We start from the raw sequence: 19,795 nt of genomic DNA, 5'->3' as shown, positions 1-19,795 counted from the left end.
CTATATAGGCAACTGTTGTTCATCATATTTCAAAAAATGGTCTCGTCACAGTTGTTAAGGAGTTCTTATTAGATTTAAGCTTCAGCAGTTTGAGCCTAACTTGTCACATGTTTTTGTTTTTTAAAAAACAACCAAGACGACGTCGTTTTATTCAGTCTACACACATAGAATCCACATCAGCGTGACTTAACGGTGAGATTAATAGTGTTAAGCATTAAACACGTTTTTGTATGTTTACGCACAAAATAAAAAATTCATGTATGAAATTCAAAAATTTTAAAGTCGATGTATGTTTTTGCACAGTCAATAGTCCGATGTATGAATCGAACACATTAGAATTTTCCAGGTATGTAAAAGCCGTTTTTCCCATTTTACGGTAACATCAACTGTACTATCAAGTGTGGGGTAGAATAACAAAAAAAAAAAAAAAGAGAATCCACCAAAAAAGTGATTGTGGTCAAATACAAAATCGCAAGAGAATCCAAAGATAGAACAGAAGATGGTGCTTCTCATGATGTTGCCTATTATATACAGAGAGAAACATCTAATAAGATTCGTAACCTTTGACATTTTTACATGGCTTGTCAAAGTCCATGCGTGCATGTTCTTTAAGCTTTCATTTCCCGCCTGTAAATCTACCAATTGCTCTTGAATCTATTCTTGATAGAACAAAATCGGTAATACTTATCTAACCGCCGTAATTTTAAAATGTACATCTCTTTTTTTTGTGACAATAGATATCTTCAAAAGATTTGCTTCTTGTGGGTCGTGATATCTTACCATTGTTCCTATTATCTAGACGAGTGTCAATTCCGTTCCTCTTTCCTCTTTCCAAAATGATTATGCAGATAATCACCTGATATATATACTTTGTTTCCATCACTACTTTATGATATATCATGGTTTTTAGGTGTTTTTAGTCATGATATAAGTCTTATTTATAGAGTCTTTTTGGTGTTAGAGTTTTATTGAGTCTTTATAGGGTCTAGCATGGATGGGAGCATAATGGAGCTAAATATGAGGATTTGGAGCACAATCAAGCATTGAAGCTGAGTTGTGAAGTTGGAAGACGAGTTCAGAGCTATGCATCGATCGATGCAGATGATAGTGTCGATCGATGCAGCATCCAACAGAAGAATTGGATGTTTTCCCACAAGTTTTGAAAATTTACAAAGCTGCCCCAAAGTTTTTCATATTTGCATCATTAGTCCATGGACGTGTTTAGAAATATAAATAGGATTTTTGTGTCATTGTTTAGACCTAAACTTTATTTTTCCCTGCAACTTTTTTGAAAGAACCCTGAGAGATTTTTAGAGAGCTTTTGGAGAGAAGAATCAAGACTCCTTCAGAGAAGATTCAGAACTCATTTTCTTCTTCTTTTAATCTCTTAATGCTATCTATTTTATTCATGATTTGTGTTCTTACAATTATGTCTGAGTAGATCTGCTTGTTAGGTTTAAGGTTTCTCATTAGGGATTTCATGGATTGTTAGATTGATTTATTGTTTGGACTCATTATCTTTCTTGTTCTTCACCATAGTTTTTTTTTAATGCTAGATCTTTGATTAGTCATCTAGATTTAGATCTTAAGATTATTGATTGATATAAGAATATAATTGATTTTCCTGACAAAAACTTTTGGTGAGCAAAATTACTTTTTGCAAAGAGATTTGAATTAGTGATTTTGTGAACTTATCTAAACTTGATTTTATTGCTGATTTTTAACCTAGAATTTTACAAAGAGATTTGGATTTTCTGATTTTAAATTTAGATAATATTTACAGTGAGAACTGATTTATTTTACAATTGTGTTTAGAGTTCAAGAACATTGCTTAATTATTGAATCATGTTTGCTTAATTAATTGATCTGATTTTCTATGATTTCTTGAGAATTTCCCTAGGTCTAGCGTTTATTTTTATTGATTTACAACTCTTTTAAATTCTGTTTTTGCATTGCTATTTAAATTACAATTTTGGTTTAGCATAATTAAAAGATTATTAAATCTATTGTGTAAATCTGGAGTCTTTGTGGATTCGATCCCTAAGTACTACAATTGATCTCTTAATTTGAGAGAGTGGCTCTAGGGTAAATTTGAGCATATCACTTTATATGAAATATTTAATCAATAACTACATAATCTCTTAGCCAGATTGTCTATATATGTAACCGATTTCACTTACACTTTCTCCAAATTCAAAGCTATGAATAACACAATATCAAACAAAACAAAATCACAATACTTCACAAAGTTATAACCTCGTGCTTTTTACATTTTATCGTAACAGCAACCAACAGATGATAAAAGCCGGTTGGAAAGAGCTCTTAATTAAGCCATGTGTGAAAGCTTTCGGTTGATAAAGTTTTTCTTGCTACATTACGTAATTGACAAAGAAAACATGAAAATTGATTAACGCAACCAAAAAATAGTAAGGCATCAACTTATTAATAAACGCGTCTTAAGTTCCTCGTTTTAGGTTCCTATGGTGCCTTTTAATTCCTTAATGCTTGCTTGCTCCATCATAAAGTGTGTATACAATGTATAATAATGTAAAACGCAAAATGCATTCTTCTAGTTCGTTGTATGTAGCTTAACATCTATATTAGTAGACATTCATCTTTACATCGACGACTCAATTAGAAGAATTCACCTACCTATAGGTATACTATATAAATGATACCATAAGAAAGTCAAGTGACTTCTCTAGTCATGGACGGTTAAGAACATGCCTTACAATTTTGTGTGAATTTAGCATTATCATCACATCAATGCTTTTTTATTTTGTATTCTTGCTTGAAGTGTCCAACGTGAGATTTTGAAATGATCTCTAAAGTTTATTTTAATTATTTAATTTTGTGGATGAAGGTTTGTCAGTAATCCCTAAAGATGATTTCATGCGAAAAATCTTATATAGTAAAATAAAATTTTAATAAAATTCAAGATTTGAGAAGCTGACACATGTCATTCTATATTCAACTTTAATATATAAAGTCTATTAATTTTATTAAGTTATTAATTAAAAACTCATTAAAGATCTATTTTAAAGACATAGAGAATAGTTATACAGTATTAAAAATGAATTTATTTCATATTTCTTATTCTTTTATTTATAATGTATTAAATGTTTAAAAGGAAGATGAAAAATCACATGAAACTTGAGAACTTTGTGTTAAAATATTATATGAATTTTTTTCAATGAACGAACAAAATGCTAACGTGACAATAAAAAAGTGATAGTATGATATTTGAGAGTCTATATTATTTGTTATAAAAACACATACATAAGATTATTTTACTTATATTATGTTTAAAGTTTACATATGTTTTGCTTATTTTTTTCTAAGTTACTTTTTTATATTAAAAATATATGTAAGATATCTATATGAAACAATATATATAAGATATTACATACATACAAAATTTTATCGATAAAATTAGTGAAAAATACTTAAGTATATATAATACGTTTTTAGTTTTATGATAGAAAATCTTTCAAAGTTTTACACCAGTTATATTAAACTTTCAGTAACAAAAAAGTAAAATGTAATATATATATATATATATCTATTATAATCACAAATTAAATAAAAAAATATGAACAACTAAATACATTATCCATGTATCACGTGGACAACGATCTAGTACAATAGAAAAGAAAGAATAACACATAATATTAAGGCAGAAATGGAGGTGGCTCGTCAACTGGGAATCGTAACTAAGGATACACAAGAGTATGGAATCTGGATGGGGACGGGACTCATTGTACGAGGTACGTTGATGGTGATAGTATTAATATATTTGGGTCAAGTGATCAACCACAATTCTCTCTCTTACTGCGCTGATGGTCTTGTTGATGTTGTCTCGGGTTCCACTGCCATTACCATTTCCAAGAACCATTTCACACACCACTATGAGCTGAATCAAACAGCTAAAAGCCCTTTTCTTATTATTACAAAACTCGGTTTTCTTGATCACGACATTGTTGGGGCAGGTGATGTTGCTAGGCCACGATGATTGGTTCATCCGAAACAAGTTGATGCAAGTGACCATTGCGTACAACCATTTTGGAGAGGGGCTCAAACAAAGAATGCCAAGGTAAATCTACAATGTTACATATTGTGTTTAATTGGGCTTATTACTTGCAATACAAGTTAAGCAAGACTTTGAGTATATTCATGCGCAGGTGCAGGCATGATTACATACACTGGGAAATGTATGCCATTGGAGGAAGTGCAAAGCCAACTATAATCAGTCAAGGCAATAGATATGCTGCTCCTAAAAAACGGTTTGCCAAGGAGGTTCAACTCTTCCGTATTTTTGCTTGCTTATAAACAGAGAAAATGTATCTTTAATTAAGTAATTCCAAAATTTGAAACTGGACAGGTGACAAAAAGAGTAGGCACAGAAGAAATGAGTGGAAAAAGTGGAACTGAAGATCAGAAAATGACATTCTAGTGAATGGAGCGTTTTTCACACCATCAGGGGATGGAACATCAGCAAAAAAAGCACATGCCTTAAGCTTACCAGCTAGATCAGCCTCAATGGTGGACTCAATCACTGCTACTGCAGGTGCTCTTGGTTGCCGCAGAGTAACATATCACTCTTTCAAACCATTAGTAGTTTAAGTATACAAAAAAAAAAATCTAACCCCTTTCACACATTTGATATCCAAAATGTTCTCATACTTTTTATAAAATTAAATTCAAATGAATTTATGATAGACTAATTTAAGATAAAAAAACAAGATGGTATGATATTTGAGAGTCTATTTTATTTGTTATCAAAACATATATATAAAAGAGTTTTACTTATGTTTTGTTTATATTTTACATGTGTTTTGCTTATTTTTTTGTTAGATTACATTTAAAAAAATATATATATATATATACATATATGTAAGATATTACGTAAATGCAAAATCTTATCGGTAAAATTAGTTGGAAAATTCTTAATTATATGTAATATGTTTCAGTTTTATGATGTTAGAAAAAGGGTGATATTAGATACTAAATATGTAAATCATGATGAATATATTTAAGGAATTTTAGCAACATAGAATTTGTTGCTTTATCTACTGTTTTGGAAAATAAAATGTTTATTATAACAAGATGAACAAGATTTTATTGTGGATAATAACTATATATATTCAACATTTAAAAGAACCAAAAATATGAAATATATATATATATATATATATACATGCATGCTTGGGTAACCATCTAGTCTGATATAAAGTTAAGGACAGTTGATTGCTTGATATGTTGTTTTGTTCTTTCATTTCTGTTCCATTTGTATACTAGTAGATTTAGCACGGCTAAGATAGGCCCATCAGTAGCCAATTGTGTTTTGTCAGTTTAAGACTACATTATTGGTCCTAAGTACACCCACAAGGCCACAAACTAATTCTGAACTTAGTGTCCGTTAGAATATCATAATGCATGTGAATCCAAAGTTTGATTGATATATTCCCTCAAAAAGTTTAATTAGTACGTGTCGTTTTCCAAAATACGAAAAACAATCATATTATCTTAAACATAATAAGTATATAATCTTTAATTAACTTGATTTTCTTTTAAAATTTTGAGGGAGTAAGTAAGTGGTAATGTTAAAAAAGAAAAGAACATTTTGGGAAAATAAACAAAAACATGGAGAGATTCCCACAAGGAGAGACTCTCGAGGCAAAGACCCTTGAAACAAGGCAACACTTCCTATTTCTTTATTTCTAAAACTGCGCCGTTTAAGACTCTTATGGTCTTACTTTCTTTTATTGTCTTTGTTTACTTGTAATAATGGCTCATGGTGCGCTAATTATTTATGCACTTTGCCTACTTTGTTTCGTCTTTTTGAAAGTACATATGATAGAGAAAATATTTCAATGTCCTTCATGTGCCGGTAGCTAAAACATAATTTATCTCTCGATGCTAAAGGAATAAAGGATCATAGTTCACATTCTGCATACACACTTATTTTTACCTTGGCTAATTTTTGTTTGGAAAATATGACGTAGAAATAAACTAGTCGTTGGTATTTGGTAATAAGGAGAAAAAGAGTAGAATAAGGGATTAAAGTAAACTAAAGGGAGTTAAAAAAAAGAGATCAAAGTAAACTAAAGGTAATGATAATTAGAGTGAAGAATTAGGGTAGGTGAGAATGAGTGTGGCTCGTTGTGGTCACGTGAGGCATCCTCAAAATCAGGGATTGTTGTTTTGTCCTCTACACTCCTATACCTAAACCCACCCATCCTTTGCTTTTCTTTTTTCTTCTCCTTTCTTTATTAATCCACAAGTCTTATTACTAAAAGCTTTAGAATTTGCTTAACCCATCTCTTAGTGTGATTTTTATGTATACTATTACTAACTAATAGAGCAATATTTTATTTATAATTTTGTAATGTTATTTTAGTAAGTTTTCTATCATAACTATCTTCCTTTTTGCATACTTTTTGGTCAATTGTTTTATATTTAATTATAAGCTTTTAAAATTGCTACTATAGTATTTATTTTAAATATAGAAATATAGAAATTTGACTACAAATCAAGCTAAATCTTAAAATATGTATAGAGAGAAAGGGGTGACTGAAACTCGGAAAGGAAACAAAATTAACACAAAATTACTTTTAATGAATTTATATCTCAGTTGTTGTATACACGTTGTTTCAAGATCAACTAGATCTTTGTGAAAAAAAAATCATTGGATCTAGCAAAGGGTTCAAAGTCTAGTCGTCTTATTTCAAACGATTCTCATGTTTATTTAATTTACATCAACTAAATTAATTGCAAAAGCACCCGATGGACATAATTAAACAACAAAAAAATCATAATTTTGTTTTCTTCGTGATTGTAGGAAATGGACCAAATGACAGATCCGAGAATCCCATGAGCATAGTTGGTGAAATCTCGGTTTATCGAATGTACTGAGTCCCATTGTTACCTCAACCTTTGTCTACGGTTCCTAAGTAAATTAAACTCAAAATATTATATATATTTTTTTTATGAATGTAAAATTTATTCAACCAAAAAACCTTATTACAATATATGTATCTTTTAAATCAAATGTTTTGAAATTTTTAATAAATTTTAGCTGAAAGAAAACAAAACACAAAAAAATTAGCTTCTTAAGTCGAACCAAACCCGAAAGCCGTCTTCAAACTAAAAACCAAATGTTGTATTTTTTGTACAGGTTATATATTTGTTTTATGCATATATATTAGGAGAAAAACAACCAAACATTACGTTTTCTAATTAAAAGCTTAAATGATGTTGATTTTATATGCGCTTATTGTGGAGTGACGTTACCTTCGTTTCTTTTGGCTTTGGAATGACTTGATAGTCTATATTTCAATGACTCAGTATGTGAGCTTATGATGTTGTTCTGTCTAGTAAGAGAGCGATACACTTTTTTGTACATCTACTTTCAAATACCATTAACCTTTTCTCTTTCTCATTTAGATTGCATTTCAGTTCGAAGTTTTATATTTTTATTTGTTTTACTAGCAGTCAAGAATATAACAATTATAGAATTAGTATATTTCAATATGCTACTAGAGTATTAAAATATCAAAGTTAACCTACTCAAGTAAAAACAAAGGGAATAAAAATGAATCACCGATTCAACCACGCACTTGCTTGGGGTTTGAGCAAACGCAGTTTGGATAAAATAACAAAACAAAATATTTTATTTTAAGCAATCTTAATTCGAGAATATAAAAATACATATACCCATAAATAGAGGGTTAATAGTGGGTTCAGTAAAACAAGAGTGTATTAAACTGTTTGAACCTCGATACTCGTTAATATTGTAAACAAAAACGACTACTAACTAAAAGTACTATTAATTGAACTTTATTTGGCTTAAAAATTACTTTTAAACATCTTAACTAAGGCTATTTCGTTTAGTTAGATATGTTTCAACTCTTCACGCAATGTATCCAATCCGAGAAAATGAATATATGTATGTATCGTATTAACAGCAATATTACAAAACAACATACGAAAATAGTATAAAATACTAGTAGTAAGTAAAGAAGAGATAGGGCATAATAGGTGAGGTGGCGAGGAGGTGGGGTGGTGCAGTTTTGGTGATCTCAAGGCATTGTGTTTCCCTATTTTCCTTTGTACTCTTTCTCCTCTCTTAAATCACCACACCGCTATTTTAATTAATTTTCTCTCTCTCGTTCTCTCCCTTTAAGGATTTGATAAAACACAATACAAGTATTAGAAGAACTTAAACCCCTCTTATGTTATCTTCCTAAGCTTGAGTTTAATTCAAGCAAGAAACAGATTTCGAGAGAGAGTGAGCACAGAGATAGAGAGAAGAAGGGCACCGAACCCTAAATGGGTCTAAACCCGAGATTTTAATCTTCTTTTCGGATTTTGAGGCAAATGTCTCTTCATTCCTTAATCTTCTCCTCCTCCTCCTCTTCTTCTTCATTTCTCTTCTCTTTCTTCTTCTTCATCCTTTGTGTCTCTCTCTCTGATGCAGAGCAAAACCCGGAAGCTTCTATCCTCTACTCATGGCTTCACTCTTCTTCTTCTCCTACACCTTCATCTCTTTCTCTCTTCAACTGGAACTCCATAGACAACACTCCTTGCAACAACTGGACTTTTGTCACATGCTCTCCTCAAGGTTTCGTCACCGACATCGTCATTGAATCTGTCCCTCTCCAGCTCTCCTTGCCTAAGAATCTCCCGGCGTTTCGTTCTCTCCAGAAACTCACTATCTCCGGCGCTAATCTCACCGGAACTTTGCCGGAGAGTCTCGGCGACTGCCTCGGTCTCACGGTTCTTGACCTTAGCTCTAACGGTTTAGTTGGTGACATTCCTTGGAGTTTAAGCAAGCTCCGTAACCTAGAAGCCCTAACCCTCAACTCTAACCAACTCACCGGAAAAATCCCACCGGACATCAGCAAATGTTTGAAGCTCAAGAGCCTAGTTCTCTTCGACAATCTTCTCACCGGAACAATCCCGCCGGAGCTAGGGAACCTCTCTGGTCTCGAAGTGATAAGAATCGGAGGAAACAAAGAAATCTCCGGCCAAATCCCACCGGAGATAGGAGATTGTTACAATCTAACAGTACTTGGTTTAGCCGAGACGAGCGTCTCCGGAAACTTGCCTTCTTCCTTAGGTAAGCTCACGAAGCTACAAACACTCTCGATTTACACAACAATGATAAGTGGAGAGATTCCTTCAGATTTAGGGAACTGCTCTGAGCTTGTTGATCTCTTCTTGTACGAGAATAGCTTGTCTGGTTCAATCCCTCAAGAAATCGGAAAGCTAACGAAACTAGAACAGCTGTTTCTATGGCAGAACAGTCTCGTTGGTGGTATCCCTGAAGAAATAGGAAACTGCAGCAATCTCAAAATGATAGATTTGTCTTTAAATCTCCTCTCTGGTTCAATTCCAAGCTCCATTGGTCGTTTGTCTTTTCTTGAAGAGTTTATGATCAGCGACAACAAATTCTCTGGTTCCATACCAACTACAATCTCGAATTGTTCGAGTCTTGTCCAGTTACAGCTTGATAAGAATCAGATATCTGGTTTGATACCGTCTGAGCTTGGAATACTCACAAGGCTTACTCTGTTCTTTGCCTGGTCTAATCAGCTAGAAGGAAGCATCCCTCCTGGTTTAGCAGACTGTACTGATCTCCAAGCATTGGATTTGTCACGTAACTCGCTTACCGGAACAATCCCTTCTGGTTTGTTTATGCTAAGGAACCTCACAAAGCTTCTCTTGATCTCAAACTCTCTCTCTGGTTTTATACCTCAAGAGATTGGTAACTGCAGCTCTCTGGTGAGATTGAGGTTAGGTTACAACAGGATCACAGGAGAGATCCCTTCTGGTATTGGCTCGCTTAAGAAGCTAAACTTTCTCGATTTTTCGAGTAATAGGCTACATGGGAAGGTCCCTGATGAGATTGGAAGCTGCTCAGAGTTACAGATGATTGATCTCAGCAATAACTCTCTTGAAGGTTCTTTGCCTAATCCGGTTTCTTCTCTCTCCGGTTTACAGGTTCTCGATGTTTCGGCTAACCAGTTTTCAGGCAAGATTCCAGCGAGTTTGGGACGGCTTGTGTCGCTGAACAAACTAATCTTGAGCAAGAACTTGTTCTCCGGATCAATACCTACTTCTTTAGGTATGTGTTCAGGGCTTCAGCTTCTTGATCTTGGAAGCAATGAGCTCTCTGGTGAGATTCCTCCAGAGCTTGGTGATATTGAGAATCTTGAAATCGCGTTAAACTTGAGTAGCAACAGACTCACAGGGAAGATTCCTTTAAAGATTTCGTCTCTCAACAAGCTCTCGATTCTTGATCTCTCCCACAACATGCTTGAAGGAGATCTTGCTCCACTTGCCAATATTGAGAACCTCGTCTCTCTTAACATCTCTTACAATAGCTTCTCTGGTTACCTTCCAGATAACAAGCTTTTCAGACAATTATCTCCTCAAGATCTTGAAGGAAACAAGAAACTCTGTTCTTCTTTAACTCAAGATTCTTGTTTTCTCACCTACGGAAAAGGCAATAGACTTGGAGATGATGGTGATTCTTCTCGTACAAGAAAGCTTAGGTTAACACTCGCCCTTTTGATCACCTTGACGGTTGTGTTGATGATTCTTGGTGCAGTTGCGGTTATCCGAGCAAGGAGGAATATCAATAACGAAAGAGATTCAGAGCTTGGAGAGACATATAAATGGCAGTTCACACCATTTCAGAAGCTGAACTTCTCGGTGGATCAAATCATAAGATGTTTAGTTGAACCAAATGTGATCGGTAAAGGATGTTCAGGGGTAGTTTACCGAGCTGACGTGGACAACGGCGAGGTTATAGCCGTTAAGAAGCTTTGGCCAGCGATGGTTAACGGTGGTCATGATGAGAAGACCAAAAACGTTAGAGATTCGTTTTCAGCAGAAGTTAAGACGCTTGGGACTATTAGACACAAGAACATAGTTCGGTTTCTTGGATGTTGTTGGAACCGAAACACGAGGCTTTTGATGTACGATTACATGCCCAATGGGAGCTTAGGGAGTTTGCTTCACGAGAGACGAGGATCTTCGCTTGACTGGGATCTTAGATACAGAATCTTGCTTGGTGCAGCTCAAGGTTTAGCTTATTTACACCATGATTGCCTTCCGCCCATTGTTCATCGCGATATCAAAGCCAACAACATCTTGATCGGTCTAGATTTCGAGCCTTACATTGCGGATTTCGGTTTAGCAAAGCTTGTTGATGAAGGTGACATTGGTCGGTGTTCTAATACCGTCGCTGGATCTTATGGTTACATTGCTCCAGGTATGTTCCTAAATTTTTTATGCTTCTGACTACCAGCCACCAAAGCCGTTATTTAGGGCTCTTGCAATATTTTCTTAAAAATAGGTTCACAATCACAATCAAAGAGACTAGTTTAAGACATATAATTAAGAGTCATATAGTTTTCTTACAGTTTAGTTTCCATTTTATACATAAATACTTTTTATAGTTAGAAATAGAAGTCTAATAGAATCTTTGTATTCTAAGTACTATAATATATGAATTATCTTAGATTGGATTGGTTCCATTTGTTTTTGCAGAGTATGGTTACAGCATGAAGATTACAGAGAAGAGTGATGTTTATAGTTATGGTGTGGTTGTTCTTGAAGTGTTGACAGGGAAACAACCTATAGATCCGACGGTACCAGAAGGGCTTCACTTAGTGGACTGGGTGAGGCAAAATAGAGGTAGCCTCGAAGTTCTCGACTCTTCATTGAGATCAAGAACTGAGGCTGAAGCCGATGAGATGATGCAAGTGTTGGGCACTGCTCTGCTGTGTGTGAACTCGTCTCCAGACGAGAGGCCTACCATGAAAGACGTTGCGGCTATGCTCAAGGAGATCAAACAAGAGCGTGAAGAATACGCGAAAGTTGACTTGCTGCTTAAGAAATCTCCTCCGCCAACAACAACATCAACGCATGAGGAAGGTCGTATGGATAAGATGAACATGACAGCGACCGCCGCTTCCTCTTCTAAAGAGATGAGACGAGAGGAAAGATTAGTAAAGAGCAACAACACTAGTTTCTCTGCTTCGTCTCTGCTTTACTCTTCTTCTTCTTCGATCGAGTGATCTAGCTAGGGCTCTTGAAGGTTACTTGATAGGAAAGCTTTTGTGTGTTGTTTAAGAAATGAGTTTTTTTTCATTGTTATTTAATTACCATATTAAATCTTTAGATATGTGATGTAAAAAAAGAAGAAGAATAGAATGAAAGAAGGCAAGTCAGTAATGATATAGAACTGTGATTAGCAAAGGGTTGTGGACTTGTGACATGAAATTGCACCTTTTTGGATGGTTTGAGATCAATAATTCATGTAGTTTTCTTCCCGGTGTATATTAAGATCGAATAATAGTTATTGTTTACAGTTTTTATCATAAATAAACACATTACCTTCCAAAAATATATTAATATTGATGCATAAAACTATTTTAGCCTTTTAGGTGTATGTGCAACGTGAACATCACTGAAATCACTGACAACTCATTCCAACAAACAAAGATGGGCCCTGAAGAAATGGCTAAGCCCACTGTAGTTTGTCTATTAACTCTATTCTCCAACCGTAACAAAGAAAAAGAACTCCTTCCATGTGCTATGCAACGTACGTATACAGCTCACACTATAGTCCAAACAAAAAACCAATTCTATGTTCTTGCCTCACCAATCTTGTGCAACTGATAGAGACACTTGTCAGACATCCACCTACCTTGTAATCATTAGGTCATCTAGTCTCCCCTATTATAAAGACAAGCTATGTAATATGAACCTATTATCAATGAAGAAATATCTTTGAGCCACCATTACTCTGTTTTCAACCTAGAGCTTTAGCTCTTGCTTTCATGGCATCAGAGCTCTGGTAGTACGCCTCAATGGCTACAACAGAGTCTTTTTCTTCCGCTCCTTTATCTATTTCTCAGGTTGTGACTCTTAAACTAACAGAGTCCAACTATCTGCTTTGGAAAACTCAGTTTAAGTCCTTTCTCTCACCACAACTGCCGCTCGGCTATGTCAATAGCTTAATCACTCGTCCAAAAGCCACTCGTTCTGTTACAGGTGCTGCTGGAGTCACTATAGAACCAAATCCTTATGAGACAAAACCAATCTCCAACTGAGGTTTTGCTCTGCATAACCCAAACCAGTAATGGACCTGCTATAGTCGATCTCAATAAGGGAAGAGAAGTGGCCTTATGAAGAACACGAAGCCCACAACGACTGTACTACAAACTCTGCATCAAGACAGGGGATCTCTGCAACACTATGATGCTCGTATGGTTACGTCTGTCCCTCAAATCAAGCTGAACAATATGGTCAAGCCTGCTCCCCAAATCAAGCTGAACAACTGTTATGATTGTCTTCTATCACAAGATGCCTTAGGCAATTAGTCATATGTCGTTTATGACAGCTCACAAGTTATGTGTTATGCCTTTTGTCTATATAAAACAAGTGTAGATGTAATCCTTGTTCCTAAAGTTGAATAAAGGTTTTTCACCATTATCTTCTTCATCTAGCTTTCATCAAGATCTTCAAAGATCTTTCATGGTATCAGAGCTTATGGCTCTTGATCCTACTCTTGTTTCATCTACTAATTCTACCCTTACATCTACACTTGTTCCGGTTGCTGCTTCCTCCTTAAGCATCTCACAATGTGTCACACTAAAACTCCCTTCCACCAACTACTTACTCTGGAAAACTCAATTTGAGTCTTTTCTCTAGTCAAAATCTGCTCGGCTACGTCAATGGTGGAACTTTACGCCCTTCCTCGACAGTCACTGTCAGATCTGGTGACACAACCTCTGAAGCTCCTAATCCCGACTTCAACACATGGGTACGCAACAATCAACTGGTTCTTGCTTGGCTCTTTGGCTCTCTCTCAAAAGAAGCTCTCCGTACTGTCTATGGTCTCCACACATCTCATGAGGTATGGCAAAGTCTGGACAAAAAGTTTAATCATGTTTCAGTCTCTCGAAAGCATGATCTCCATAGACATTTAAACAATGTACTTAAGCTAGGGAAAACCATGGCTGCATACCTAGATGAGATTAAGGCTATTAGTGATCAGCTAGACTCCATTGGCTTCCCAGTCTCAGACCAGGAAAGGATTTATGGTGCTCTGAGCGGATTAGGTCCAGAATATCAGTCTATTGACACATATGTTGAGAACTCCATGGATCAGTTCCCAGGACCAACCTTTGAAGATGTGGAGTTCAAGCTGATCAACTTTGAGAACAAGCTTCTCAAATACTCTGAGACTCCTGCAGTCTCTCCTCATTTGGCGTTTAACACTGGTCGGCAGAACTCCAACAGAGGTCGTGGTCAGAATAATGGCAGAAATGGAGGCTACATAGGACGCGACTCCTACTCCACTCGTGGCCGTGGATTCCACCAACAGATCAGCACTTCAAACTCCGGTGTTTCTGACAAACCTACTTGTCAGATCTGCGGTAAGTATGGTCACTCTGCAGCAAGGTGCTATAAGCGGTTTGATCATGCCTACCAATCAGAAGAACTTCACAATGCTTTAGCCGCTATGAGGATGACAAATCAATCAGGTCCACCCGGTCAAGAGTGGTATCCAGACTCCGGTGCTGCTTCTCATTTCACCAACAATGTTGAAGCTCTCATGTCTGCTCAACCCTACAACGGTGATGATAGAGTGATGGTAGGGAATGGAGACTTCCTTCCCATTACTCATATCGGTTTAGTCCCTCTTCAAACTCTGCAAAGTACATTCTTACCTTTAAAAGACGTATTGGTCTGTCCCCAAATGGCTAAGTCCCTTATGTCCGTTTCAAAACTCTGTGATGATTTTCCATGTTCCGTCAAATTTTTTTCTAATGGTGTCCTTTTGAAGGACAAGCGGACAAAGCTGCACCTAGCACAAGGAAAGAGGGATAAAGACCTCTACAGGTTGGAGATGCACCCAATGCAAGCTTTTTATTCCTCTCGGCAACAAGCAACAAGTGATGAAGTGTGGCATATGCGCCTTGGTTACCCTAATAAGGATGTTCTCCAGCTTCTTTCAAGTAGTAAAGCTATAGTAATGAATAAAACAAGCTCTCGTGTGTGTGATGCTTGTCAGTTGGGAAAGACATGTAAACTCCCGTTTCTTGCTTCAGATCTTGTTTCTACTAGACCTCTTTAACGCATTCATTGTGACATATGGGGTCCGACATCTGTTGCTTCAACACAGGGTTTTCGATTCTATGCAATCTTTATTGATAATTTCTCAAGATTCACCTGGTTTTATCCATTAAAGACCAAATCAGACTTATACTCAGTGTTTGTCATGTTTCAAAAGTTGGTGGAGAACTTATATTCTCAGAAAATTGCTTACTTTCAGTGTGATGGAGGGGGTGAGTTTACCAACAACAATTTGGTGACACATCTGGCAAGTCATGGTATAAAACAAATCATCTCCTGTCCATACACGCCAGAACATAATGGTTTAGCTGAGCGTAAACATAGACATATAACTGAGTTAGGCATGTCGATGCTTTTTCACAGTAAAGCTCCTTTTTCTCTCTGGGTAGAAGCTTTCTTTACTGCAAGCTTTCTGGAAAATCTTCTTCCTTCATCGGTTTTACCTGACCATATGAGTCCATTTGAGATGCTTACGGGTAAATCTCCTGTCTATACTTCTTTAAGAGTTTTTGGTTGTTCTTGTTATCCATACCTTAGACCATATGCTAAGAACAAGTTTGATCCCAAGTCTCTTCTCTGTGTTTTCTTGGGATATAATGAGAAATACAAAGGGTATCGGTGCTATCATCCACCAACAGAGAGAGTCTTTATCTGCAGGCATGTACTGTTTGATGAAGATCATTTTCCTTTTGGTTCCTCATATGCTCATCTTCTGCCACAATCAAAAACACCGCTTTCGAGTGCCTGGAAACAGAGTTTTTCACCACCACACCAGCCTTCCGTATTGCAGCCACACCCTGATTTTGCTGAAGCTAGTGCTTCATTGACTATTGTAGTGGAGGAATGTCCTGAACGTACGTCAGGCTTTGATCCTGTTACTATTGGCGACAACGTTCCTCTTTCCACAGAAAGTCCATTGGTCATCTCTAGTTTATCTCCTACGACAGCGTCTCCCAGTAATGTAACCTCTACAAATACAAACTTACCGGTAGTCGCAACAGATGATGGTTCATCTTTATTCACGGATGATGACTTCCCTCCTTTGTCACGAAGTGAAGATTCTAATTATTCAGCATCAAATTGTCATCCCATGACTACAAGAAGGAAGGCAGGAGTGATAAAGCCAAATCCTAAATATGCTCTAGTTACTGTAAAACAGAACTATCTTGAACCAAAGAAAGTGAAATCAGCTTTGAAGGATGAAGGATGGACAAATGCAATGACCGATGAAGTCGATACAATGAAAGTTACACATACATGGGACTTAATTCCTCCAGAAGAAGGTATTAAACCTCTTGGCTGCAGATGGGTTTTCAAAACTAAGCTATGTGCAGGCGGATCTTTGGATAAACTCAAAGCGAGGTTAGTTGCTAAGGGATACGAACAAGAAGAAGGGTTGATTTTGTCGAAACTTACAGCCCAGTGGTGAGAACTGCTACTATAAGATCAGTTCTTCATACTGCAGTAGTCAACAAATGGGATATCAAGCAGCTTGATGTTAAAAATGCATTTCTCCATGGAGATTTAAAAGAAACAGTCTATATGGTACAGCCTCCAGGCTTTGAAGACAAGAGCAAACCAGACTATTTATGCAAGCTCAACAAAGCTATATATGGCTTAAAACAAGCACCAAGAGCATGGTTTGACAAATTTAGCACTTTTTTGCTCATTTTGGCTTCCTCTGCAGTCTGGCTGATCCATCGTTATTCGTTTATGACAAGGGTTCAAACAAAATGTATCTCTTGCTTTATGTTGATGATATGTGTCTCACTGGAAATAACGACACTCTCATCAGACATCTTCTTGATAGCCTCGCCAAAGAGTTCATGATGAAAGATTTGGGTCCTCTACATTATTTCCTTGGAGTGCAGGCTCACTTCCATAGAGATGGGTTGTTCTTGAGTCAAGAGAAGTATGCTACAGACCTTCTCATTAATGCCGGAATGAAGGATTGTGCCCCGATGCCTACTCCTCTTCCTCTGCAACTCGACAAGTTAGAAGGTCAGCATGAGTTGTTTTTGGATCCAACATATTTTAGGAGCTTAGCAGGAAAGCTTCAATATCTCACTTTAACCCATCCAGACATTCAGTTCTCTGTCAACTATGTTTGTCAGAAGATGCATCAGCCTACAGTTTCAGACTTTCAACTCCTAAAGCGGATACTTAGATACATCAAAGAAACTGTTCGAATGGGGATCAATCTGTCCAGCAACTCTGCTTCCAACCTCACTGCCTTTAGTGACAGTGATTACGCAGGCTGCAAAGACACAAGACGTTTCCACAGGAGGATTTTGTATGTTTCTTGGAACCAATATCATCTCCTGGTCTGCTAAGCGACATCCCACAGTCTCCAAGTCTTCTACTGAAGCAGAATATCGAACAATGTTAAAGGTGGCTTCAGAAATAAAGTGGATATCGTCTCTTCTCCGTGATCTGGGTGTTGCTCAGCCACACACTCCGGAACTCTTCTGTGATAATCTCTCTGAAATCTACTTGTCTGCCAATCCAATACTTCATAACAGGTCCAAACATTTCGATACTGATTTTCACTATGTGAGGGAACGTGTCGCACTTGGCACATTGGTGGTCAAACACTTTCCTGCACACTCCCAGCTCGCAGATGTGTTTACCAAGTCACTGCCTCAACAACTTTTTTTTGCTCTTCGTTCCAAATTTGGTGTTTGCTTACCACCCAACACAAGTTTGCGGGGGTGTATGAAACAAAACCAATCTCCAACTGAGGTTTTGCTCTGCATAACCCAAACCAGTAATGGGCTATAGTCGATCTCAACAAGGGAAGAGAAGTGGGCCTTATGAAGAACATGAAGCCCACAATGACTGTACTACAAACTCTGCATCAAGACAGAGGATCTCTGCAACACTATGAAGCTCGTACGGTTATGTCTGTCCCTCAAATCAAGCTGAACAATACGGTCAAGCCTACTCCCCAAATCAAGCTGAACAACTGTTATGATAGTCTCCTAGCACAAGATGCCTTAGGGAATTAGTCATATGTTGTTTATTACAGCTCACAAGTTATGTGTTATGCCTTTTGTCTATATAAAACAAGTATAGATGTAATCCTTGTTCCTTAAGTTGAATAAAGGTTTTTCACCATTATCTTCTTCATCTAGCTTTCATCAAGATCTTCAAAGATCTTTCAATCCGGAGTTTACTAACTGGATCTGCAATGATCAACTTGTCATGGCGTGGATCTTTGGTTCTTTGTCTGAACCTGTTCTGAGGGTGGTCTATTGTATTTAGTCTGCACAAGAGGTATGACCCGCTCTCGCTAATAAGTTTAATAGGGTTTCAACCACTAGGAAGTTTGAACTTCATAACCGTCTGCGTGCTTGTCTTAAGTTAGGTAGAACTATGGAAGAATATCTTAGTGAACTTAAGCAAATCTTTGATCAGCTTGAATCCATTGGATTTCTTGTGACCGATTTGGAAAAGATTCACGGTTTACTGTCTGGTCTGGGAAAAGAATATGAATCTGTCTCCACTGTTATTGAGCACTCTATGTACTTTGTTCATGGTCCTTGCTATGAGGACGTGGTGTTTAAAGTCACCGCCTTTGATGATAAGCTCAAGACTTACTCCTCTGCTTCGGCTGTCACTCGACATCTAGCTTTTAAGGCTGAGAAAGTTACTTTGATAGAGGAGGTTCAGGTAAAAGAGGTGGCAGATATGGTGGAGGTTACAGAGGTCGAGGTAACTATTCCACTTGTGGTTGTGGCTTTCAACAACACGGTCATGGTACACAAGGAGAAGATAATCAAACCAAGATAACAGGACCTGCTAGACCAACCAAATGTGGCAAGTATGACCACACTGCATACGACTGCTACAATCGATTCAATGAAGATTATGTTCAGCAACAAACCACTGCTATGCGTATCTCCAAGGGTGAATGTCACAACAACATAACTGAATGGTTACCTGACAGTGGATCTACTGCTCACATTACCAACTCCACTTCAAACCTGCAACACTCACAATCTTATTGTGGTAACGACACAGTCATGGTTGTAAATGGAGAGTTCTTGCCGATCACACACATTGGTATTGTTCCTCTGCAGACACTCTCAGGTAAATTTCTACCTCTGAATGATGTTCTTGTTTGTCCCAATGTAACAGAATCTCTGCTTTCAGTCTCTAAGCTTTGTACAAACTATCCTTGTACCATTAACTTTGACTCTGATAGTGTGCATGTAGAGGACAAGCATACCAAGCAGCTCCTCACAACAGGAAACAGGAGTAGAGATCACTACGTGTTGAAAAATCATGTCTTTCAAGCTCACTACTTTACAAGACAGCTCGCTGCAAGTGATGATGTCTGGCACAATCGGTTGGGTCATCCTAGTGTAGAGATTCTTCAACACCTCTCCTCCACTGCAGCAATATCAGTCAATGAACGCACCAACAAAATTTGTGAGTCGTGCAAGCTTGGCAAGAGTGCTCAACTTCCCTTTTCTTCTTCTAATTTTGTAGCTAGTAGGCCTCTTGAGAGGTTGCATTGTGATTTGTGGGGTCCTGCTCCTGTCACTTCAACTCAGGGGTTTAGATATTATGTGATCTTTGTTGACAATTATTCTCGTTACAGTTGGTTTTATCTCTTGAAGAATAAATCAGGACT

At 36.9% G+C, this 19,795-nt stretch overlaps 1 protein-coding gene and 1 pseudogene across 1 annotated transcript; both read left to right on the top strand.

Moving 5' to 3' along the window:
• Nucleotides 1–314: 314 nt before the first annotated feature.
• LOC147926680 (putative pectate lyase 15) lies at nucleotides 315–4,623 on the top strand (annotated as a pseudogene).
• A 3,424-nt stretch (nucleotides 4,624–8,047) lies between these two features.
• LOC104746917 (LRR receptor-like serine/threonine-protein kinase RGI1) lies at nucleotides 8,048–12,270 on the top strand. Its single transcript, XM_010468465.2, has 2 exons — nucleotides 8,048–11,281; nucleotides 11,560–12,270. Exons 1-2 carry the CDS (start codon nucleotides 8,380–8,382, stop codon nucleotides 12,087–12,089), a joined length of 3,432 nt encoding a protein of 1,143 aa, XP_010466767.2. The 5' UTR covers nucleotides 8,048–8,379; the 3' UTR covers nucleotides 12,090–12,270.
• The last annotated feature ends 7,525 nt before the right edge of the window (nucleotides 12,271–19,795 follow it).

Source organism: Camelina sativa, chromosome 15, assembly GCF_030686135.1.
Source record: "Camelina sativa cultivar CO46 ecotype springtype chromosome 15, ASM3068613v1".
Lineage (NCBI taxonomy): Eukaryota > Viridiplantae > Streptophyta > Magnoliopsida > Brassicales > Brassicaceae > Camelina > Camelina sativa.
The sequence above is the reverse complement of the archived record's forward strand: the minus strand, read 5'-3'. Positions and strand labels throughout refer to the sequence as shown.